We start from the raw sequence: 26,264 nt of genomic DNA, 5'->3' as shown, positions 1-26,264 counted from the left end.
TCAAATACTTACCAATTTTATTCTTCATAATCGAACACATCAACTTTAGTTTAATGAGCAAATGATTTGCTATATCTCTTGATTTCCAACCTTAGTCATAATTATTTTTTCGTAGTCATTTTTTAAAGAGGGCAAAGACAGTACCTATTACAGTCATTACATGAATTTTTCTATCCAAAGACAGTATCATCATGCTGAAATCGAACTTTTGACTCAGACATAGCTACCATAAGATAATCTGGATGTCTGTTGATAAAGAAAACTTTATCTTTGATATATAATAGGCAACGATGAGCTGTCAATTTATAAAAACAATATATAAAAATGGAGACCTGCCTGAAATAATTATAATTAGTAGTTTTAGAGGTGGGAGGAAATTTAGAAATCAACTCTAAACTTAATACCAAGATAAAATGAGGCACAGACAGAAAAACTTGGTTAAAGTCACACTTCTTATGAGTGTCAGAGGTAGAATTAGTGTTTGGGTCTAATATTCCTGGTCAATTATTTCTTACATGCTAGCAATACTCAAAGTTAGGGAGTTTTTCAATTGGAAATTTATTTCCCAAGAGAGCTTTGTAAATTAAAAAAAAAAAAATCAAGCCAAACGATCTTTTTTTTTTTTTTTAAGAACTAGGGCTATAGGCCAGCGATGGGGGTGGGAGGATGTGTGAAAAAATTCACCTGAGACAAAGTGGGGAGCAGAACAGACAGATTTACTGAAATACACTGCTAAGGGGAGCAGCAGACAAGAAACTGCTGGGCTACATGTGGGTTAGCTCCTTGGCTGGGGATTGAAGTCAGACAATAGTGTTAATAGTGATAAGACTTAACCTCTAGGCCACCAGGGAGGTCCCCAGATTCTGATTTCTAATCTTCCTTCCTTTCTTCCTGTTGAATAAATGATATTTAAGCTTTAGAATGACAGAGATCAGTATCAAGGAAAGGAACAATTTAAAGTGGGTAAGATCAAGATCTGATAATTCTTCCCTCTAGTCCTGAAATGTGCTGATTTCAACACTAATTCTTAGATATTTGTCACTTACCTTTCAGACTTATAGATAGATAAGGCTGTGATAACATATCTCAAGATTCAAAGACTAAGTTCAATTGAGCATTTTTCTTTCATGGCTATTGCAACCATGAAATCAATTTCTCTTAAAGGAGGTTTTACTCCAAAAAGCTCATATGCATACACATTTCAATCAGTGAAAATAATAGGCAGCTTTCTATTTAATTTTTAAACTAAACATATCTTGGATGAAAATATGGGAATAAAGCAAAAGTTAACCTAGGAGAATTTTTTTCACTGGCATATTATCTAAACATCAGTTCATAATGCATTGGGAAATCTATAATATACTATATGATATATCCTCAGACAAAGCTTAGTAAGATTTGAGGTAGCTAGTTACAACAGGAGCATAAGGGAAGATATGAAGACACTTTATAAGAAAAGCTAAATTATAAGTAGTAAATCAAAACAAAAATTTTAAAAGTTAAAGCATATTTGTTTTTATTTATAGATAGCTCTTACATGAATTATAAAGAAGAAAAAGGATACCAGAATGGAACTTTGATAGATGTATGCATGCTATGGCTAAGAATAAACACTTTTCCTATATATTATGGTTAGTGAGACATTTTCAGTAAAACAGGGAATTGTGATTATTTAAAAATATGGAGAACTTATTTAATCTGTGCTTTAAAAAAACTGTATATAGTATCATAAGTTGAAAAGAAGTCAAAAGAGTAACTAATACCAAATTAACACCCATATATAAGAATTCAGAAAAGGCTGCATTCTGTAAAGTCAATCAGCTATATTAAAAATGACACAAATCCAAAACAAGATACATGTTATATAAAAAGGGACATTGTAAGATTTGCTGACTGTATTAAATCCACAGTTTAATCCACAAAATTTCCTTTTAATTATCATTTAGACAGAAGCATGCAAATAGTCTCAGGATCTACTTCAAGTCTTCCCCAAATCCACTAAAGCTACATATCCCCTTTTTAGGAGCTTAAGCAGGTATTCGAGTGGCTGCCTCCTCCTCTGCATCAGCTCGGTTTGCATTAATTTCTGCAAGTGTTCGTCCAAATCGTGCCCATTCATCATTTCGGGGGACAGCAATCTGCTGTTAAAAGAAAGACAATGTTTTATGTACACTGAAATAAAAGACCATCTTACTATTATTTAGTTTGTTTTCAAATAAATCTTCCATTAAAAAGTAATAATTGACCTGCCTGGCCTTCCCATAATTATAGGGACTATAGCAATGATTTACAACATCTCAAAACAACAGACAGTATTCGTAAGTGTGTTGTGACAACCTTAGAAATGATTTGGCCATTATCTCCATCAGTACAAGAGAGAATAACAATAATGCTCTGTAAATATAACTCCTATGTACTATCTCCAGAATTTTTCTGGTGGGGAGGAATTCCTTAAAAATTTCTACTACTTGTACTATCCCTAACATGAAATAGTTTTTGAAGCACGGCTCATTAGACTTGGTTTCATGTAAGAACTTTTGTTCAGAGCAAAATACTTTTCTTAATATCTCAATCCCTTCATCAGAAAGTATGTTGTCACTTCAGTGATGTGTCAGTAGCAAAGGGGTAAAAGAGGCTCTTCCCTCAAAAAAAGGTAATTATTTTGCTTTACCAAAGCAGTTCGATGACCAACATTTTTTATAATTGTCACTGTAATATTGGAAGTATTTGACACTTTCCTATTAAGACACAAGCATTCAGTGTGGCAAATGAATGTGCTTGCTTCTAAATCCTAGCCTATTAGATTAGATATTCAGTAGGATAGCTACTAGCCACACACGATTCTTTACAATTACATTACTTAAAATTTAAAAAAAAATTCATTCAGTTCTTCAGTTGTACTACCACATTTTAACTGCTAAATAGCCATATGTGGCTAGCAGTTACCATATTGGATAGTGCAAATACAGAGCATTTCCATCTGTGTGGATAATTGGCTATTCTAAATGATTCAATCTACCTCCCTTCAGATCCAATTGCTAGAGGTGGTGGGGTGTCAAAAGAGGATGGTGAATCATAAGACATAACAAAAGAGTGACTATGGCGCTATTCAGGGCTAAAAAGAAGGAAATAAATCCTTGGCATTGTATACAGTCAACCCAAGTACTGAAGATGAGAGAGCTGCAATTCCTTTTGGATTCATTGATAATGGCTTTGCTACAAGTCTCAAGAGTAAAGATTCATATTTCCTACAGTCATCAGACAACTCTCAAAAGGTATCTCTGGTTTCTACTACTTGACTCAAATACATCTATGAGTACGGAGAAAAATGTTTTTTGGTAACTTTTTCTTTTTGAAGTAACATTAATTTACAACATTGTAAATTAGGGGGATGGTTTAGGGAAACAGGTTCATACTTCTCCAGATGCATGTTACCATGCCACACCCACTACCATAGAAAAATAAAATTTCACCTGAGTATCATTCTGTAAAGCCCCAAGCTCCAACCATAACTCCAAATTTCTCCTGCTTAAAGAATTTTTAATTTCTAGCAATGCATAATTTTGTCTTCTAACGTAATACCTGCCTCAGAACATGTTGCACAGGGACACAGGGGATCCAGTTTACAAAGAAAATTAATCTCAAGAGTCACTTCTGTGATAGAAAGTAAGTTTTATCTTTATAACCATATGGTTTATACAATCTGTGAACCTCAAAGACTAGTATTAGTCACAAAGATACTTTCATTACAATATTGTGAAAGCTAAAGGGATATGTCAAAACTACAGTGAGTAAGCCCCATACCTCTCCCACATCATATATAACAATCTGTCCTTCGGAATCACCCACGGCAATCTCTCTTCCAGAATGGGTCCATCTTACACGATTAAGAGCAGGATTACCCTCCACGGAAATACTGGCAGTTGGTACCTAAAGTCATTTAAAATATAGTGCAGTTTTAAGAGTGTTATCAAGATTTCTATAAACATGTAAAACAGTAATTCTTTCTTCCAATCTGGCTACATTTTTAAAAACAAAGGGGGAAAACAGATAATTTTTCCAACTTTCTTCCTGTTCAGTGATACATGATGAATGACATTATAGTCAATCCTTGAAAATGATTTGGGAAAATAACTGAAATCCTTATACAAGAAATTCTCACATGACTCGGTACATCATTTTGAAAGAGCTTCTTTTTAATAAAGATTCTTTGTTGTTTTAACTTCTTTAAGAAATCAACCTATTTGAAAACAGATGGCCAAATCCCCATTTTAAAGAAACATTGCAAAATCCCTCATAAACAGATTATAGTTCAATTTGAGAGGACAGGAATTACTTTTATAGCTTGTGTCTCTGTCAGTGGAAACCTGTGATTTCATTCACAATTCCCAGAAACAGTTCCTACTGAAGGTACAGACTGGGTCTTTCCTAAGGTCCTGTTTCTGTGAACTGTCTAGAGCAGGGCAGGATGATAGCATCAACACAATGGTACCAGCCCCTAGGAATTTCACTGGGCTGCTTCTGTGCTGAGGAAAAAGAAATTTATTTGCCACACCAAGAGCAAACATACCATGTTTGACTCAGACTAAAAGCACAATAAAATTTTTTAAAAATATGAAACCTTAAAAATAATCCTTCTGCGATTATTCACCTCCTAATAATCAATATAACCTTCCAGAATGTCAAAATTGTTATACAGAAAAGTCATATTTACACATATTCTTTAAGTTAACCATTATGGGAAAAAATAGTCAATTGAATTATAACTGCAAATCTCTATTACCAAAATCCAAATTAAGAAGATAAAATGTGAGGGCCTCCCCGGTGGCGCAGCGGTTGAGCGCTGGGTTGCGAAGCTGTCCACGGCCTCTGCGGCGCCGGTTCGATCCCCGGCTGCTCCCTGGCCACCGGAGGAGGGTCCCGCATGGCGCGCAGACCTCTCCTGCCGCCCGCTGCTCCCCTCAGCAGTGTACTTCAGTCCTTCTGCCTGCTCTGCTCCCCGCTCTGGCTCTGGTGAATTCTCTCACCCTCCCGCGTGCTTCTGACTGTACCCAGTACGTGTATAAACAAACAAACAAATAAATAAAACATGCCTCTATAGAAAAAAAAAAAAAAGGAAGATAAAATGTGTGTCATTCTAGATAGCTAGACATGTCAAGGCCAATCATCTAGCCAGGGCTTGATACATTTTCCTAGCAGTATAGCAGTTATATAGTCTTAAAATGCTTACATTTCCAATCTATAGCTTCCTTGCCTTGTGTAATCAACTATTTTACTTCAAGGAATTTGGAACAGATACCATCAGAAATAGGAAGAGACATGGGAAAGGCACGAAGAGACTTTCTCCTCAATAATAGTTATGGATAAACTGCTAATGTCACTTCTTACTACCACATAGTAATACAGAATTCTAAGAACATTTTAAGCCCTCCTAAACTGGTGAAAATACACAGAGCTAAAATGAGTATTAGCTGCAGTTAAATTTCATTGCCAGTAAATGATTTTAGTATAGCAATTAGGTTTTTATATTCATTTTATAGTAACAGAAATACTTTGTTCTCAATCCTTCATGGAAAATGTCATCAAAATGCATTATTCCTCCATTAAAATAAGTCAATACTAATGTTTATGGAAGAGATACTGTGTAGTCAAGGCTAAGAGGTTATTTAGAAATTGAGAAGTAAGGTTAACATACTTCAATCGTCAGAAACTATCTGCTTTCTAGCCTATGAATGAAAAACATCCCAGTTGCCTTATGAATGAGACTTTGTCAGGACATTAGAGACATGGTAGTGTTTTTAGAAGCAAAAGGAAAAAACCCAAGTGCTCTTGGCAACACTATTTCTTCCTTTAGTTCTGCACAGCATGATATTTATTATTTGGGGTACAAAGCTTATTTGGTTTCTTTGTGCTGAAGCTACAATCACGGAGCCTGTTTACATTCCTTGAGATAAAAGGAATTTCACAAGTTATTCAACAAATCTCCAACTTTCTATTTTTCAGTACAATTTTTGTTATTATTTTTTTTAGCTTACCTCTGTGTCATTATTGAGATTCCACAAATCCAGCCTTCCCATGCCATCTACACAGGCAAACAGGGCTGGGTGGGTGGGTGACCACATAACATCATAAACATAGTCTGAATTATCTTCAAATGAGTACAAAGGCTTGTTATTCTGAAAGGGAAAAGTTGATTCTTAGCACATTCAAAATATGACATATATTCAACAGGTATATTAACACTTTATAATATTTAACTAAGCCTACAAAAAGCTTGTTTCACTACAGAATTACCAGGAGCTTATGAACAATGAACCAATTGTTGTATTGCATTTTCTTTTTAACTTGAAGAAACCATACAGTATTTAAAAAAAGGAACACTATTTTAAAAAAGTAATAGAATGTGCTTTAAGAACATTTGCTGATAAAAGGATTTTGGGAAAATGATAGCATGGTAGTATATATACATTTTGAATTTCCTTTAACTCTCATAAACCCAGAAAGCAATGAAGATAACAAAACCAAAGATGACATCTACTACAAAAAACCAGAAGACAAAACTGCAATGAGCTATCACTTCCACCCATTGAATGGCTATATAAAAAGGACAGACAGTAAGTATTGGGGAGGAAATGAGAAATCAGACCCTCATACATTGCTGACCAGAATGTAAACTGATGCAGCTGTCTTGAAAAGTAAACTGGCAGTTCCTCAAAATGCTAAATGGAGTTACCATATTACTCAACAGTTTTACTCCTAGGTATATATTCAAGAGAAATTAAAGAATATGTGAACACAAAAACTTGTACACGACTGTTCCTAACAGTGTAATTCATAATAGCCACCAAGCTGAAACAACCTAAATGTCCATCAACTAATGGATGGATAAACAAAAAGTGGTGTAACATACAAAGACAATAGTATTTGGCCATAAAGAAGGTATTGACACATGTTATCCAACATGGATGGACCTTAAAAAATATTATGTAAAGTGTAAGAAGCCAGTCATATTCTGTGATTCCATGAAATGTCCACAAACCGTTCACAATAGGTCATTTCCATAGAAACAGAAAGTAGACTAGGGGTTTCTAGGAGCTGGGTGATGGAATATGAGAAGTAACTACTAATGGGCACAGGGTTTCTTTTTGAAAATTGAAGATGCTCTAAAAGTAGATAGTAGTGATAGTACCTATGCCTGTGAATATACTAAGAAATACTGAACTGTACACTTTAAAAATGTGAATTTTACAGTGTATGAATTATATCTCAATACACTGCTATTTAAAAAACAGAAAGAAGAGATAAAGTGAAAAAATGACAGGCTTAAAAAAGATCATTAGCAAGATATCCCTATAATAGCAGCTCTTGAAGAAGAAAAACAAATGGGTACTACTATTGAACATATACAAAAACATAATAATTTAAGGGCATTCTCTTAAAATAAAGGACAGCTTAAAACTACATGTCATACAGATTCTGTGTATCTAGGATAATCAACTCTTTAAAGAAAAAAATCATTTGATCATCCAGGCTTTTAAAGATGATGAAGTCACAGTAAGGAAAAGAAAATCAGTTTATTAGAAGACATTTTTTTTTTTTAAACAATGCTCTACCAGAAACAAGAGTAACATACTTGTGGTAATTTAAAAAAAGAAGAAGAAGGCCTCCCTGGTGGTGCAGCGGTTGAGTGCTGGGTTGCGAAGCTGCCAGCAGCCTCTGCAGAGCAGTTTCGATCCCCGGCTGCTCCCCGGCTGCTCCCCGGCCACCAGAGGAGGGTCCCACATGGCGCGCAGACCTCCCCTGCCTCCTGCTGCTCCCCTCAGCAGTGTACTTTGGTCCTTCTGCCTGCTCTGCTCCCTGCTCTGGCTCTGGTGAATTCTCTCACCCTCCCGCACTTCTGACTGTACCCAGTGCTTGTATAAATAAATAAATAAATCTTTAAAAAAAAAAGTTAAATAAATAAAAAAAGAAGAAGAAAAAAAAAAGCATGGCCAATTTGACCTTTAAAATCAGACAGAACTTTGTGAGCAATGTACTCATGAATACCTTCTGAGGAATCAACTGCAGAGTGAGCTTCAGATGACCAAAAAGACTGAAGAGATGGTGACTGGGGAATACCTAGTAATTCATGAGGGTAAGTTTCTCTTTACAGAAGTATGGAAAATCTACAACTATATACAATAATATGAATCCTGTAAGAATGCTAAGAAACTCTATACTGAGAAACTCTAACATGACAACCAACCTGGTTTCTTGTTCAATAACAACAAAGCAAGAAGAGAAGAAAGGAAATAACTACTTTAAAAAAGGGGCTTAACACTTGGGGGGTATGGGGTGGGATGGGGAGGGGTTGGGGTCAAAATAAGGGGGTTGTAATTGTATGGGGAATATAAAAATAAAATTTAAATAAAAAATATATATATTTAAAAAAATAAAAAAGGGGCTTAAGAACATGTCGGACAAAAATATAGGAACATCATTTGTATCCTGCTTCAAACAAATAGTAAAAAATATTTTAATTCAATAATAATTGATAAAATTAAGGAATCATTGTTCATGAAGGGGAAGGGGTTAGTATATAGCTTTTTTTTTTTATTAAACAGATTTGTTTTAGAGATACACACTGAGTATTTATAAATGATATTACTTGTCTGGGTGTGCTTTAAAATAATACAGAAATGGGGTATGATAGAGGGAATACACATGAAAACAGATCAAACAAGATTGTATTGAACACTGTAAAAGGTAAGTAATGGGTACAATACTTCTTTATTTTGTCACTCTGCTTTTATGTGTCTATTTGAAATTTTCTGTAAAAAGATTTTTTTTAAATATGGATTTAACGTTTTCAGATATGACAGTAAATGTCAATAGCATGACCTTCTTAATACCAAAATATTTTTAATTAAGAAAGCAAAATTTTAGTAAGTAAAAATTTAAATAAACTTAAAAGTAAGCTAAAACAAACTAAAAGTTTTTTTTTCCCCTCTTAAGAATATTATTTACCTATAACTCTCACTTGCAACAATGGCAAGTTAAGTCTTACTCTGAGATAGTGTTTTTCAATTTAGGATGGAAATCACATTCATTTGCAGATTTTAAAAAAATCCAGATGTAGGGGCCAACCCTGGATGTACTTTGTTAGTGTTTCTGGTGTTGCTTCACTAGTGATTCTGATGCACAGCAGTGATAAGCAGCACTGTGCTGAGGTCTATTACTCCTGAGAATATAATATATTCTTCAAGAACATTTCGTTTCTGGGTAATTTTATGGTCTCCCATCAGACTTAGAAGTTTTCACTATCACATTCACATGCTCACCTCTAAGAGTACATATTGATCTACATAAACTTCAAAGGGGTTATCAAAAGAAAAATGGTCAAAAGACTTGAACTGGCACTTCACAAATAATCAGTAAATACATGAAATGGTGCTTAAACTCATTAGTCTCAAGGTAATGCAAATTAAAACCACAATGCAATACAAAGAAAGGGCAACTTTGGAAAAATGCTTGTCAGTGGTTATGAATAGTGCTGCTTTAAGCATAGTTTTAGATGTCTTTTGATGGATATAAACACTCACTTTTCTTGACCATAGGATGTACATGCTTTCTGCTTTACTAGATATTGCCAAGCAGTTTTCCAAAGTGACTTTACCAAATTGTAGTCCACCAGTAGCATGTAAATGCTACCCTTTCTCTGTATCTTTGCCAAAACTTGGTATTGTCTACCTTTTTTCATTTCAACCATTCTGACAGGTGGAGTTGATTGCACTGATTTTAATTTCTAGGCCTCTATTTTTTTTTTTTTTTTTTTTACAAAACAAAAAGTTTTGTATCAATGATTCTGAAATTAGACCATGCACTATAATCCTCACAACCTTGGAGAAGTAAAAAAATATGCTATAGCCTGAGCTTCCTTAGAATTTCTAATTCAGTTAGTCTAGAGTGCCAACTGAGAGCTGAAAATTTTAAAAACTGCCCAGATGATTCTAATGCAATCAAAACTGAGAACCACTGAACTAGATAATAACTAAAGATCACCTCAGCTCTAAAATTCTTCCACATAGAAGGTTTGCAAACATATTCACCAAACGAACGAATCAAAACAAAAGGCATTTTTTGTATGACAGTATTTGAACAAGCACAGTGGTGTAACTAAACACTGTATGGTCAAAGGACAAGTCATATTTTTTTCCTGGGTTCTTTATGGTTATATTTTGGGTTGAATAGTGTTTCCACCCAAATTCATGACTATCAAGATCTTGTAAGTAAGTATTTGGAAATAGGGTCTTTGCAGATTTAATCAATCTAAGCTGAGGTAAATGCAGTACACTGCATTAGAATGGGCCCTAGGTCTAGCTGACCATTGTCTTGAAAGAAGAAAAATTTGAGGACACTAAGACAAACAGGGAGAACACCGTGTGATGGCAGAAGCAGAACCAGAGCGCTGCAATCCAATAAGCATCAAGATTGCTAGTAACACTAGAAGCTAGGAAAGAGGCATAGAACATAGGATCAGAAATCCCCTTAGAAGCTCTGACAGCTTTGCCAACACCTTGATTTTGAACTTCTAGCCATCAGAACTGGGAGAGAATAAACTTCCATTGTTTTAAGTCACTCAGTTTGTGGTAACTTATTATGGCTGCTCTAGGCAACTAATATGGTAACTATACTTTCCTGGGATAACTGGGGAATTCTAGATTGATATCCAAAAGAATTCCTCTCTAGTAAATACATGAAGATAATAAGATGTTCTCCAGAAAACTGAGAAATAAGTATGCTTTTCCTTGAATCAGAACAGAATAGACAGATTCTCTTTAAAAAGAAATGGTTCCTATATAACCTGAACGAAAATACTAACTTTTTGAGAAGAAATATGACAATACAAGAAGCACAGTTTTACAAGAAAAATGAAAATAGTGCCCAATTCAAGCATTGTCCAGGAGAAAGAGAGTCTCAGCCAATGATTCTGAGAATTACCACCCACGGCAAGGTTATCTCTATGTGAAGATGAATGAATCAGGCCATCTTTGCTTGACATCATTAAACATTCAAACTAGAAAACTTCTTTTGTTCTAATTCCTTGCTCAACAAGCAATCTTCTGATTATAATTTGGCTTCCCATGTAGATTACCTATAGGGTAACAATGAGCTGGTCCAGCTAGCATGAGTATCTGGGCCATTGGCAGTTGTTTCTCATTGTTAAGTTAATAATTGGCCTTCTCCAATATATCAGTGTCTTAGCGGCTTGTTAGTTCCAGCCAGCACTCTTAACTAATCAACTCTACTAGACTGACAAAACAGTTTCTGAATATGCAAGGGACAGGCTGGACACTGATCAGCAGCAAGTAACAAAAGTAAATAGTGCCATAGAGGACTGGGTCCAAATGGTCAGTTAGCCATCCCTAAGAAATACCCCCCAACTTCAAAGTATTTGTTGTTTATTTTAACTTGTCTAACATGAGCATAGCTACTATTCCAAACATTGGTAAGAGCTATTTAACTTTGTTATTGCTGGTATTTTCTGAGAGTTAATTAGGCAAGCTATTAAAATAACAAAAAGATTTAACACATCACAGAAAATATTTTAAAGACTGTATAGACAACAAAAGACTAAAAACTACCTATTCTAAGAAACTGCAATAATCTTAGCTTTGTCACTTTATGGTAAATATAATTCAGGTATGTATTCTGAGATTAGAATGTCCTGTATATACATTAAAACATTCTGTCCCCCAAGTAATTAATTCGTACATTTCAAGAGTAATCTGTAACAAGTATGATTAAACATGGTCGAATATTAAACTAATTTACCAGGTCTACTGTTAATCACACTCCAATGACATATTCAGGTTATCTTCAAGAAGCTTTCACAACTCACAAGTTTTTCCTGCCATTTGTCAGGCCTGCCAAAGTGTTTCTGTTGCGAATTTTTAAATTTAGTATTTTGAAAATGTAAAAAGAGAGAAAAAGAAAGTATTTTGTTTGGCTATTGGGACAGAGCTAAATCTTAAAAGACACAAAGATACAGAAATATATAATGATTCATTCTTCTATTTTATGGGGGCACTGATAAAGTAGAGGCAGAGGAACAAAACATTCAGTCTGTTAAATTCATGAGCATGAACTGGTTTAAAAAGCTTAAGGTGGCCCAGAAATAAAACCACATATATGGACAACTGATCTTTGACAAAGGAGCAAAGAATATACAGTGGAACATGGACAGCTGTTCAATAAATGGTGCTGGGAAAACAGGACCATCACATGCAAAAAAAAGAAATTAGACCACTACCTTTCACCGTGCACAAAAATCAACTCAAAATGGGTAAAAGATCTGGACATAAGACCTAAAACCATAATATATATGGAAGAAAATATAGGTAAAACACTACAAGACACACACCGCAATAACATCTTTAAAGACTCATCACCCAAAGCAAAGAAAGTCAAGAAAAAGATAAACACCTGGGATTTCATCAAACTGAAAAGCTTCTGCATAGCAAAAGAGACATTAGCCAAAAGAGAGAGACACCACTGATTGGGAAAAAATCTTTGCACTCCAGTCAACTGATAAGGGACTGATCACAAAGATATACAAAGAACTCGCACGACTCAATAAAAACAAAATAAACAATCCAGTCAAGAAATGTCTTTTAAGTTATAATTTTTTTTTTAAGATTTTTTTTTTTTTTTTAATGCATACAAGAGCTGGGGCATAGGCCAGCTCCAAAGGGGAAAAGACATTTCTCCAAAGAGGAAATGCAAATGGCCAACAGGCATATGAAAAAATGTTCAACATCCCTGATAATCAGGGAAATGCAAATTAAAACCACATTGATATACCACCTTATACCAGTAAGAATGGCACATGTCAAAAAAAACAAGCAACAACAAATGTTGGTGAGGATGTGGTAAAAAAGGAACTCTCCTACACTGCTGGTAGGAGTGCAAACTGGTCCAACCACTGTGGAAAGCTGTCCGGAGGTTCCTCTGTCTACTAAAAATGGAGCTACTATACAATCCAGCAATTCCACTACTAGGGACCTACCCAAAGGACACAAACACACTGATTCAAAAGAACACCTATACCCCTATGTTTACTGACGCACTGTTTACAATAGGCAAAACCTGGAAACAACCCAAATGCCCAAAAATAGATGACTGGATCATGAAGCTGTGGCATATATACACGATGGAATATTATTCAGCAATCAAAAAAAGATAAACTCATGCCATTCACAACAATGTGGATGGAACTAGAAGGAATTATGCTCAGTGAAATAAGCCAGAAGGAAAAAGAAAAATATTGCATGGTTTCACTTATAGCAGGAATATAGGGGAATCAAAGAAGACATCAGTGTAAAAAAAATAATAACAGTGCAAAACACAACAAAGCAAAAATGGACAATTATAAATCAGAGACATACTACAGAGGAGGAGGGAAAGGGATCAGAGGGAGAGAGGGAGGAGCACAGGGGACTGAGTTGATGGTACACAGGTGCACTGGTGAAGGAAATTCTATGGGGACTGCACCTGAGGGGGTGGGGGGAAGTAAATATTGTTTAAAAATGAACAATGATGTAAAAAATAAAAAAAAAGATTAATATAAAAAATAAATTTTCTAACGTTAAAAAAAAGCTTAAGGTGGAATTAGAAGAAGGTTTTTAATAAGAGATTATTTTAAAATACAACCTACTATTGATTATCATTGTGTTGGAGAGCAGTTTTCCCTCATAGAAGAAACAAACACCAGCAACACAATTAACCATGAAATGTAAATCCAAGATCAAAACAATGACATTGTAAACCATGATATGGCCAAATATACAAATAAATATTTACTCAACAAACTGTTGTTGTTCTATCCTTCACAGAGTAGAACTATTTGTATTCAGAAAAGTTACAAGGTAATTCTTCTGACAGTTTTAGAGGGCCCTTGGGCATGTATAAATATGCCCTGTTTTATGCTGGCCCATCTTTTTTGACCATTTTCATTGGAGTGTATAAGGGAGTCAGAGGTATGAAGAGTTGAATGAATATATGAAATTCATGGAAGGGAGAGACACTTAGCCTAATTAGCAAAGAGACATGCCTATCTGTCACTCTTTTTTTGGAGGTAGTTTTATATTAATAAACTGCAAAATACAAAAACAAAAAATACATCAACAACATTGATGGCTGAACCACCATGAATCAGCTATGTACTACTAGCACAAAAGCAAGCCATCAATCAATCTGCTACCACAGATATAAAAGTTCTATGCTTGTTTAGGCAAGATGAACTCTTCCATCCTACTGGTAATAAATATAAAAAAAGGAAGTCTCAGTTTTAAAACTAAAAGAAGGTTGTCAAACTAAAGCTCTGAGATATTAAAATAATAAGTCTTCAAGTAGATAAAAGATGTTTTCAATTACCAAAACAGGAAGCTGGCCAATAACCTAATGAAGATGTTTTGTCTCCTGTGTGTCTATATAAAGGACCACAAGGTGAAAGCACATCCAGAATGGAGCCACTTACATGAATACCTGCAGCCTATAGAGAAACAGCTGACTTCATTTTCCAATTCTGCTTCTTGCTTTGGTTTTTATTACCTACATTATGCAATTCTTTGCTTGTAGTTGAAAGAATCTTCCTCTACTTTTTCCTATTTTGTTTTATATAAATCTCATTAAAAAAATAAAAATTCAAGAAAAACCCAAGAAAGAAAACATAATTAAATGCATTCAGGCTCTCTGATACCTTTGAAGGGGATAAGAAGGAACTGAACATTGTTAAGGGCCTACTATAGGTTAGACACTGCATTAAGCACTTTTCTACGTATTCTTCATGAGACTTAAGGTAAGTTGCTATTTTTTTTTTAAGATTTATTTATTTATTTATACAAGCACTGGGTACAGTCAGAAGCGCGGGAGGGTGAGAGAATTCACCAGAGCCAGAGCAGGGAGCAGAGCAGGCAGAAGGACCGAAGTACACTGCTGAGGGGAGCAGCGGGCAGCAGGAGAGGTCTGCGCGCCATGTGGGACCCTCCTCTGGTGGCCGGGGAGCAGCCGGGGATTGAACATGCACTGCAGAGGCTGCGGGCAGCTTCGCAACCCAGCGCTCAACCGCTGTACCACCGGGGAGGCCCTAAGTTGCTATTTTTATCTGTGCTAATGCCAAACCTGAAAATGCTCAATTTTTAAAAGGCATGCTTTTAGAGGCCAAGTTTTTAAAGATCACTTCATATTAAACTGAAAGATAGTATCAAGCAAGAACAAGAGTGGACAGTGAGTTCATCCCAGATTCCCAAGGCCAGGATTTGATAAATAAATATGAGTTCACTATAATAGTGAAGATCATCTCTTAAGACCATTAGGTTTTCTCAAAGAAAGTGAACAAAATATGGTCTCTAACTGTCTCATGATGAATTATTCACAAGGTTAACATTTAGGAAGAGGCAGACGCAAACATGAAAAAATACGCAATTTAAACAACTTGATAGTACAAATATGCACTACAATGTAATACTGCAGGAAAACTAGACAGCAAATTTAAGGCGCTCTAATTTTAAAATGGGATCAAATGAAACTGGAAGACCTATTATAGGAAGTTCCCTACCTGGATTTGCCTTGAGACTTTCAATGGGGTTATGTCACATTAATCTAGAACTGCTAGAGGATCAGAAAAGACTTTATAACATAAGTGTTTTTTGTTTTTTTTTAAAAACTGAGCCACTATAAAATGCAACAAGCCTCTAAAAGCTCTCCCAAGAGCAAATTTAGGTCTTTTGTGCTGGACTGTATGGCAGGTATATGAGGTGCTTTGTGAGATTTTCAAGATATTTTTCCCAACTCGGTTCAGGATAAACTTTTTTGGACTTGGGGAGCCTGAAGAAATTGAAAGACTGGTCTTTGGTTATATGTTTGGTTACTGAATTTGTTAGCATACTTTTAATGAAAATTACATCTAGCAGTTCCTTCTTTTCTGTGTAATTTATCAGTAAATCTGTGTAATTTCTGAGTAAATCTTTCCAAGCTATTAGAAAGTTATATCTTTCCAATATAGTATTAGAGCACCACCTTGTGTCAGAAATCTGAGCAAATGAGCAGAAATCTGTTTTTAGATACCTTAGTTGTCCAAAGTTTTACTGTCCAGTCAAATGATGAAGTGACAAAAAGATGGGAGAAGTCCACTGCTCCAACAGCTGCATGACAATGAATCCCAGTGATTGGTCCTTGGTGCCCCTCAAACATCTCACTGATTCCAGCTTTGCTATTTCATAAAAGTGAAAATATTAGGGAAATCTCTTATAAATAGACCACTTATTATGGGTTTATATAGCAACCTTTAACATAATTTTTACAAGTTTAACTATGCTAGTCAGTACCTTATGTTGATTTTTATGCTAAAGCAGTAAATATATTTTGGAACTATAAATACCAACAGCTGTTGACAACAGAACTCAAAAGTCCACTATCTGTGGTGGAATGGAGACAAAGGGTCACTACATTGGAGAGAAAATATGGGCTACTTTTAAATCAAAAGCTTTGAAGTGAAGGTGATCTGTATTTGAGATGAAATCTGGACACTCAATTTTTTTTTCTTAAGGAAGCAATTGATAAGGTACAGCTAGACAATTTCAAAACAGATTGAACAGCAGGAGAAATACTAGTCAATTTAAAATGTGTACGTGACATTACTGTACAATTATCAAGAGAACTGAACTAAAGCTCAAAGTCCAAATAAATCAAAATGAAAAATAGAGGAAAATCTTATTTACAACTTTTAAGGTCACCATAAGGCACAGGAATATATTTGTAACTGCTGCATGTTACTTCCTACCACTAACTTTTATGAGCATATATACACATACAAGACCACAATATAACACAAACTATGAAATCCAGAACACATTCAGACCATATTCAGAAAAGCTTTCATTTAAGAAAAATGTATTAGTTTTAGATACTAAATTCAAAAATCTTACCACAAATAACAAGTGGTTCTAGGACAGACTTTTACCTAAACAAGGTGAACATGTTTTAATGAGATTATTCAAGGTAGAATTTTTTAAAATGGCAAATTTCAGTTTAGTTTACCTGCCATGACGGCATGCTGTGTACACAGAACCTTCTTCACTCCCAACAACAAAGTTGTTGACATCTCCAACAGGGAAGGACATAGATGTCACAGCTACTGCCTTTGACTGTTTATGGACCAATTCCATACTATCCTACATTAAAAAATTAAGGAAATTATTTTGTGACTTGCAATTTGCAATTTTTATAGAAAAATTTCTAGTTTTAATTGTCTAGTAAACAACTCTTTTACACATTAACATAAATTTACTTTGATTAAATGAAGCAGGTTTGAAAATAAATATCAAACTAACTATACTTATATATGTTTAGGTTTATAAACTATTATCATAATACTATCATAAAACAGTTTATGAGAAACACAAACTGGGGTTTATAAAACCTAAAGTCTACAGGCTGAGGTTCATAAACTCCTCAGGTCTTACAAAAGTAACAATATTGCCACCAAGTTTCAGTTTAACCCACCTGCGGATGGGAAAGCATATCCAGACTCCATGAACAAATCTTCCCATCAGTAGAGATGCTAATCAGGTTATGAGCATTTTGTGTTCCAACAACATTTACACAATATACAGGATGCTAAAAAAAGATATTTTAAAGGAAGTTTTCAGGGGTTATTTTACCAAAAATGAAACAATTTTTACTATCTAGTCATAGAATTATGTGATATTAAAACAGTTTCATATCTTTTTTTTTTTTAAAGATCCTGGAAATCTTTCTTTTCTTTTTTTTAAAGATGTATTTATTTATGATTACAAGAACTGGGGTATAGGCCAAAGGTATGGGAGGTGAGAGGATTCACCAGAGACAGAGTGGGGAACAGAACAGGCAGACAGAACAAAGCACACTGCTGAGGGGAACAGCGGGTGAATCAGGAGAGGTCGGCTGCGCCAGTTGGGTAGCTCCTTGGCCGGGGATCGAACTCACACTGAAGAGGCTGTGGACAGCTTCACAATGCTGTGCTCAACCCCTTGTGCCACCAGGGAAGCCCCAGTTCCGTATCTTGAGCATATACTTAATTTGAAGTTTGATGCTATTCTGTTGCTTAGCAAAAGGTGGTCTCGGAAGAAAAATGAGTTACTAACAAAATAGATGAGTTTCTAATAAAACAGATTTCCAAAAATAGAGAAAAAAGGCCTCTATTCTTAGTTGCTAAATGATGAGGAATTCATACATGAAAGAAAACACATTATAAGATTACTCTGATGGACACTAAGTATTTAATGATGAAGGAGTATAGAAATCCAATGGAAACAACCTCTTTACTTACTGTGTGTGCAGCAGCTGACAGTGGAGTTCTTTGCACTGGAGTTCTTTTATTGCTACGGTTATCCCACAGCACAATTTGGCCAGAATATGTGCCACCAACAACCAGATTTGGATGAAATTTTGCAAATGTAGCAGACATCACAGCTGACTGCAAATAAGATTATTATACTTAAGTTTCAAATGGAAGAAGCCTGACAAGTTATACAAATAAATTTAGTACCTAAAACATTTCCTCCTTATTACAAGGTATTAGAAGTTTTATCCAAACAATAAATTCATTAAAAATTTTTATTTTCTATCAGAATATGAGAAAATATATCTTTAGACTAGTTTTCACTAAAAACCCAAATATAAAGTTTGTTTACATAAATGTGTAAGCAATTTTTCAAAGAAAGCAAAAACTGTATCATTTGATTATAATATGAAACCAAAAGATAACTGGCTCTGCCTTAGCCTCTGACAATAAACTGACAGCAGAGTATATACTAGTTTTGATTCAGTAAAACGTGTTTTTTCAGAATATCATTAAAAGATTATAGCATGCAATCAGAGAAGGCTTGTAAATTCTAGCCTTTCACTAAATCCGCTTTAAAAATCTGCATCTGTTTCCTACTTCAAACATATGTTTTTACTTAAAACTATCTAGTTCTAACTCCTCAGGCCATATATAAGTAATTCAGTTGGCCAACCATCTAATTGTATATTCAGCAAATAAGTTTTTAAGAAATTCCCTGTAGAAAAGACATTTTATAAAAGATTCCATTTATACAATCAATCATAATAACAGAAAATCACAATTGCAAAGGACTTTAGGTGTGATTAAACATTATAAAAGATGTCAGAAGAGCTACAAAAGGCAGATCATGTTGAACTGAAAACTCTTCAGTTTTCTGTTAACATCTGTTTGCAAATATGGGGTAGTTTAGCAAATGCCAATCCAATGAAATCATTATGTTGACAAGAAAAGAAAAAAGGCACTTGTCTAAATTCATTAATGAATTCTTAAACTTGGAGAAGCCTGTTAAAAGATCATCTTACCTGGCAGTGAAATACATACTCTGGGGTAGTCTTTTTGTATTTCATATTCCATACAAGGGCCACACCATCAGGCTCATGAGGAGCATCTTCATTGTTATTGTAGGAAGCCACAAGTAACTCTGGATACTGCATGCAAGAGTCAAGGGCAGGGAGGGATAGGGTGTTATGAATAATAAGAACTGTTTTATATTCCGAGGTACTCTACTATTTTTATCAAATTATTCTGAATATGCAAATACCTAACACTTAAGTGTTATACTTGCTGAGATGTTAGTACTTTAAATTAGTAGTTGGTTATTTAAAGTGTTTTAATGTTAAAATCTTATTAAAATGTCGTGTAATTTTATCCAAAGGAGTGGGTAAGCAACTGAAATGAGTAAAACTGGATTGTGCCATAAATAAAATCTTGAGTTTTCAATGTTTCCAATCTTATCTTCCACAGAACATAAGACAAAATGAGTATAACAGTAGAACCATCATCCATTATTATTTTAAATATACTGATTTAAGTATACTGATTTAACTATGCAAAGTTCCCATAATTAAGATAAAACTACCTGCTAATTATAACTGAAAATGAATTAACAGCAATCAATTTTGTTATAATGTACCTGAGATGACCAATCTAAACAACTAACGACCCGATGCTTTGACCAACGTTCATCAAAAAATTGTCGATTTAATGATAGTTTGGCACCTGCTTGAATCTCTCTACAAAAAAGACGAAATAAAAAAAAAATTGGTGTTATAACTCATCACTCTTAATTTTAAATTAACTTAACATTGCTAAAACCATAATTTTAGGAATTAAAAATTACCCTTCTTTGTCTTCCAAATCTCTTCCACTGTAGTCAAAGAAGATATTAATCTGCTCAGAAAGAGCTCTTTCTACAATTCTTGTAGAATGGTCAAAGAAACTCAAAAATTCTTCAGAGTGCAAGATTTGTTGCTTTTCTTCCTCAGTCAGCTCATGAGGGGGTGCTGGAAAAGAAATGTTTTTCTGAAGTCTGATTTATGTCAGTCAAATCATGTCAACTCACTATCACAGTCTGGATCAATGAATACCACACATTCTTTTTCAACCAGACTCATACTCTTTGATTAGAGCATTTTGTTCTACTTTAATACATAAAAAATGAAAGAAACTTCAATAGGAATCAATACAAATTTTAAAAGTTAAATTCTTTAAGATACCTTTACTATCATTTTCTTCATCTTTCTTTAAAGTTTTCTCTTCTTCAGGTTCAGTAGGTGGTTTAGGAGTTACTACATCATCTTCTTCCTCTTCATCTGAAAAAAGAGAACAATAAAATATTTAATGAAAATAACTGATAACTTTTGAGGTAATATTTCAGAAGGTATCACAATTCTATGGATAAAAGCAATAGTAAGCCACCAATAAAATAGTAAGTGTAAATAACAGGAATTTTATCAACACAATTTTAAAGAAAAAATTAAGTGCAATATTTTTGTATATACCTATGTGGTATCTCATCAATAGTCACCCCAAATTTTATAGCTACATGAACTGAAATAAGATATATAAGCAACTAAGATGACTCCCTCATGGAAGTCTCTAAAAGCTTGCAGGCATTTATCATTCCAGACAGAACAACATGCAACTCCTGCATAGTTTTATGTAGCATGCTGACACATTAATGCTGTAGAATGAAGAAAATCAAATGTCTAAAATAGCCTACAGAGCTGGCTGCTTACTTGTGATCTGAAACCATCAGTGTCTAATGGGTCTTCATATGGCATAAAGACGGCTTACATTAACTCTCAGGTTGCTATTTGAGAGGCAGATTTTAAAGATAATAGCTATGAGACCACATTTTCTATTCTGTCATTTTAAATGCAAGTCTCATTATCTACCGTTATATGATGTGGCAATAAGTACTTAAAATAATGTTTTCTTAACTTGAATAAAGATATATATTGAGATAATACAGTGTTTATAAGAAGACATTTTTTCTTACTAAATGTTCTCTGATATCTCCAAACCAGAAAATAACTTAAAATTACTTATTTTAAAATGTTATAGAACGTACAACCCTGTCTACCTTTTCTTCACTACACATTGAGATGGATTTTTATGACAAAAATGCTTATTTTTATTGCCTAAACAACAGATGTGTCATTTGTATAGGGAACGGCAGCAGGCGTCTGCGGCAGAGTGCATCTCAAGTAATAAGAGCCTATTCAATAAGGAGACTTTACTTGTTAGTTATAGTCATTTCCCTGACCTATGTTCAAAATTATCTGAAACACACATATATATGATGTACACAAAAGAATGGTCAAGGATGGGAACCAGCTGCCAAGCCATGGTCCCAGCAGCCAGGCCAGCTGACTAGATAGCAAGAACCAGATGGCACTGCTGGGATTGTGTCTTTCTGCTACAAGGTGGCAATGGGATGGCATAACATTCTTCCGCTTGACTGCTTCCAATCCTCTCTCTCCCCAATGGCGAGCCTGTGCAATTACCCGCACTACAGGAGGCCTACAGATAAGCCTTTACCCTGCAAACAAAATGCAGCTTGTAGGCCACACCAGCTGCCAAACCACACACATAGTGTTAGATTTGGAGAGCTATGAAAATCTTTCTAACTCTATAGTATAAGCAATAAAAATATAACTGTACCTGTAGGAAAGAAAGCTTTAAATGACACTGTATAATGCACACAATGATACAACCTCCAACTTAATCAAAATGATAATGACGTATGCCAATCCTACATTACTTGAAATTGAGCGATTTTTACGTTCTGACAAGTTTACAGAACTAGGATAAATGGCACGAATGATTTCAATATATGCTCATACTTTTGAACCAAATGGTGAAGGTTAAAATTTTTCCTTTCAAGGGCCTCAATCAGCCACAAAGGAAAACAGTAATCACTGTCTTTTCAGCCAGCCCAACTGCATTTGTCAGCCCTTTCTCCGTCAATGCAGCCAGAGCAATCAACCTGCCAAACATTCAGAATGGAAAAACAATCTGAAAATACAGGGTATAATGCACCTGCCAGTGAAAATGGCCATTTCAAGAAAAGCTAGTGATCTCAGTGACCCCGCTGAGGAGGCGGTAGTGCAAAGGGGAAAGAACACGTAAAAGAATTCTTAGTGATCGCCACTCTCTTGCACATTGACACTTCCTTACAAAGCATGCCAATTACAGCTTTTGTGCTACTTAAAAAAATGAAAGCTTTTTTTTTGGGGGGGGGCAAAATAATCACACAGATAAAAAGAAAGACAGTACTCCTTTTTAGATGAATTCTCATATACAACAGATTATTAATCTGAAAACAGTATAACTAGTAGCTACTCCATTCAGTACTGCTCAAAGATCAGAATGAAATTTTGCCATAAGTCACCTGCAGGTATAACATAATAACATAATTTAACTATACTTAAAATTAAAAATTGACTTTTTAAAATAATAGGATATTTACTTCAATTAAACAGTAAGTCCAAGAATAGATATATTTCCATTCTCTGCTAACACTATCAGATACCCTAGTCAATTTTACTACTAGGGTTCACTGTATGTAAATCCTAAATTCAAAGATAGGGATTTTTGTCACCCTGGACAGGTCATTCTTGAGCACTGTGAATTATAAATTACAGCCTCCACCCACATCATATTCTCCTCTCTCAGCTTTGTTGCATTATACGGCTTGTAAGTACCATTTCCAATGACAGGTGTCAAATTCCTGTCATAATGCATATGGTCAGTAGTTTAGTGCTAAGTGACCTCATAATCTACATATTTAACAGAAAAGATCTTGTTTACACACACACTTTCCTGTTTAAAATTTAAAATGTAGATGAAGTATGTCAGGTAGTGATCTATAACTGCCTACTATATGGCTTTTGCCACATCTGTTTGTCCATAGAGGTTATTTTAGTTGGAGCTGAATGATGAGTATCAACTACTTAAATACACGTTTTCAGGATTTTATTTTAGAATGAATGTACACACTTCCCTTTCAATAAAGACTGAAAACTGATTTTTAAATTATGATAGGTACTTAGGCCCAAGCATCATAAAAACAGTTAAGCTAAATAAAATTTATAGGAAATTATTATTCAAAACAAGATTTTTATTATAAAGCTAGTTTGAAGTAATTCTCTTTATATATCAAATATGTGACAAATATGTCTAGTATCAGTAACAGCAGGTTACAGAATATTTTTCTGAAACAAAGATGTTTTATTATAAACTGATAGCTACTAAAGGACTATTAACATGACCAAAAATATAGTATCACAATTCTAAAGATTTTCTAAGCTCATCCCTATTACATGATAAGCTATAATATATTTAAAACTGAAAAAGACTGCAAGAGAGCAGGAAGACTGAAAAATGGGACTGCCATGTCACATCAATTTTTTGATGAATATTCATTGCAATATGCTAAGTGGTTAACTCCATGCTTTCTCTGACAGTGAATCTAAGGAAATAAACTGAGCAGTAAAGAATGCATAAAAGTAGCAGTTACTTTTAAAATGACAAATCTCTTGTCAATGAGTGCTAACACTAGGTTTAATGAACCATTGAATTTTTACTTTGCGTTAACATCAAAATTGTGATGTATTTTGGTGAGATGGAAAGAAAAGCTGTTGTGTAAATTAAGCTGCACCTAGAAATAACACCAAAGAATGAAATTCCAGTTGTCGGAATAATCTGTTACAAAGGAGTAGGTTAATCAAAGTTAAATCATCTGTGAAATGGGTGGCTTTTGTTAAGCTGAAGGAAGGAGTCTTCAGAGCAAGTTTTCTCATCTGTATGTCATATTACATTTAAAAGACATCTAAGAATAAGCCACAAAATATACTTTGAATTATTTTAAAATATTGTAACACATTTAAAAGGTATGCAAGAGCTTAGAAAATCCTTACTAAACACTGGTAATTTTTAATCTATCACTTATCACCACTAATTCTCAACATAAGTGAAAAACAAATTCTATTATTAGAGCAGCAATGTTGCTTAGAAAATACATTTGCTGCCTATAAATTTATTATGCAGTTTAATAATTCTGGTGCATCTATTTTAACATATCCTATGAAGAATTCCCGGCTTACAAAGTAGAATGACTATTCATGGTACAAAGAAGTTGCTGAGTTGTAAAAATCTGGAAATTTATTGCATATAAAAGTATGATTTAACCTACCAAAATGCAACTGATGCATAACTTCATAATTATGAATATGTGAATATTAGAGAAAAATGTCCCATTAGTATAAAAAATACAGGCTACATAGGAATGATATTTCCTTTACTATTTTCAAAAATAACTATCTTTTCTGAATCAACAACATTTTGAATCACTTCCTTTCAATCCATTGCCCTTAATTTCACCTTCCTACAACTTAAGCTTTAAACTCAGTATTGAGAATCTTACGCAGAGACAAATCTTCATGAATCTATTCGATGGAATTCCACTTATTTTCTTTTAAACATCTAGAATAAGATGGAGGTAACCTGGATTTCTTTAATAATTTAGACCTTCAACAAGGGTAAGTATATAGAAAACTTTTTACTCAAGAAATATTTTGGGGCCTCCCTGGTGGCGCAGGCAGTTGAGCACAGCTCTGTGAAGCTGTCCACAGCCTCTGCTGTGCTGGTTTGATCCCTGCAGCCCACATAGCGGGGCAGATCTCTCCTGTCTCACCCGCTGCTCCCCTCAGCAGTGTATTTCAGTCATTCTGCCTATTCAGTTTCCCACTCTGTCTCTGGTGAATCCTCTCACCCTCCCACACATCTGGCCTGTACCCTGGTTCTTGTATAAATAAATAAATCTTAAAAAAAAAAAAAGGAAATATTTTGAATATAGGCCTAATGCTGATCTGGGGAAAAAATAAAAAAGAAGTAATACTTTAATGATCCCATTTACGCTATCAGGGAATTTGTCTTTCTACATGGTCTTTTATATATGAAATTCAGATTTCATTTAGGCAGTACTGGCATCATCTTATCTGTGATCTCATGAGTATTACATTTTTCTAAGTCAATAAATTTAGATATGCTGAAGTCTTTCAGTCAAGGAAAAAAAACAAATGCTTCAATTTTAAATTACATTTATATTCTCAGATTTTCTGAGGGCTAAAACTAGTTTGTTTTATGTGTTATTTATTCCAGAATTTAAAAGAAAAAATCCATTTTAGACAAAGGTAATTACTAACCAGAACCCACAAATTTAGTCTACTTATTAAGATCATGCAATAAGAAATTAAGAGATATTTACATACAATACTTTACTATATATCAGAAATGTTAATCAACATGTATTTGAGGAAAATTATCTGGCTACTAATCCAATACCAAAATAGTTACAAAACCCCACACAGATAAGAAAGTGGAATGGCATAGGAAAATAACATTTCATTGGAAATCAAAAGCCAGATTCTGGTGGTAGCCCTAATGCTCTCTTATATTATTACCACAAGTGATCAGTTAACTTCACTGACTTTAGTTGCCTCATGTATAAACAAGCTGATTAGATTAGATAACCTTTAAAAATCTGTTTCTAAAAATAGCAACGTTCAAAACTTTTAAAAGATAAAAGAAGAAAGTAGCTTTTCCAGGAGTGTATCTGTGGGCACTGTGATCCTGCCAAGAGATGCTTTTACCTGCAGAGAGTGAAATTGATTCAGGTCACATGGTCCTAGTCAATTTCATTCACAGTAGGTGCTTTAAGACAGCAAAGCACCTCAGTTCAGAAACAGTAGTACCAACTTATAGAGTAAACTTGAAAATGAGAAGATGGCTGGAATGGGGCAAAGGAAAAACAAGGCTGAATAAAAACAACTGCTTTTTAAAAGAATAGGTACAGCCATTTAAAAAAAATGGAAGAGCTAAGTTTAAGATCAAT

General features: G+C 34.5%; 1 protein-coding gene across 2 annotated transcripts in view; it reads right to left on the bottom strand.

Annotated features, from left to right (window-relative positions):
• Positions 1–2,027: 2,027 nt before the first annotated feature.
• DYNC1I2 (dynein cytoplasmic 1 intermediate chain 2) overlaps positions 2,028–26,264 on the bottom strand; it is a gene marked incomplete at both ends in the record, with an annotated part of 50,983 nt that continues 26,746 nt past the window's right edge. For both annotated transcript variants that reach the window (XM_084254946.1, XM_084254945.1), the window contains 11 exons: positions 2,028–2,141; positions 3,805–3,930; positions 6,036–6,176; positions 16,108–16,252; positions 17,080–17,213; positions 17,545–17,658; positions 18,350–18,496; positions 19,387–19,512; positions 19,998–20,097; positions 20,205–20,367; positions 20,581–20,676. In XM_084254946.1, the coding sequence (XP_084111072.1) occupies positions 2,028–2,141; positions 3,805–3,930; positions 6,036–6,176; positions 16,108–16,252; positions 17,080–17,213; positions 17,545–17,658; positions 18,350–18,496; positions 19,387–19,512; positions 19,998–20,097; positions 20,205–20,367; positions 20,581–20,676 (1,406 nt within the window). The remainder of the gene's footprint in view (positions 2,142–3,804; positions 3,931–6,035; positions 6,177–16,107; positions 16,253–17,079; positions 17,214–17,544; positions 17,659–18,349; positions 18,497–19,386; positions 19,513–19,997; positions 20,098–20,204; positions 20,368–20,580; positions 20,677–26,264) is intronic.

This window comes from Talpa europaea, assembly GCF_964194135.1.
Source record: "Talpa europaea genome assembly, chromosome: 1".
Taxonomy (NCBI): domain Eukaryota; kingdom Metazoa; phylum Chordata; class Mammalia; order Eulipotyphla; family Talpidae; genus Talpa; species Talpa europaea.
Note: the sequence above shows the minus strand (reverse complement) of the source record. Positions and strands in the feature narration are given on the sequence as shown.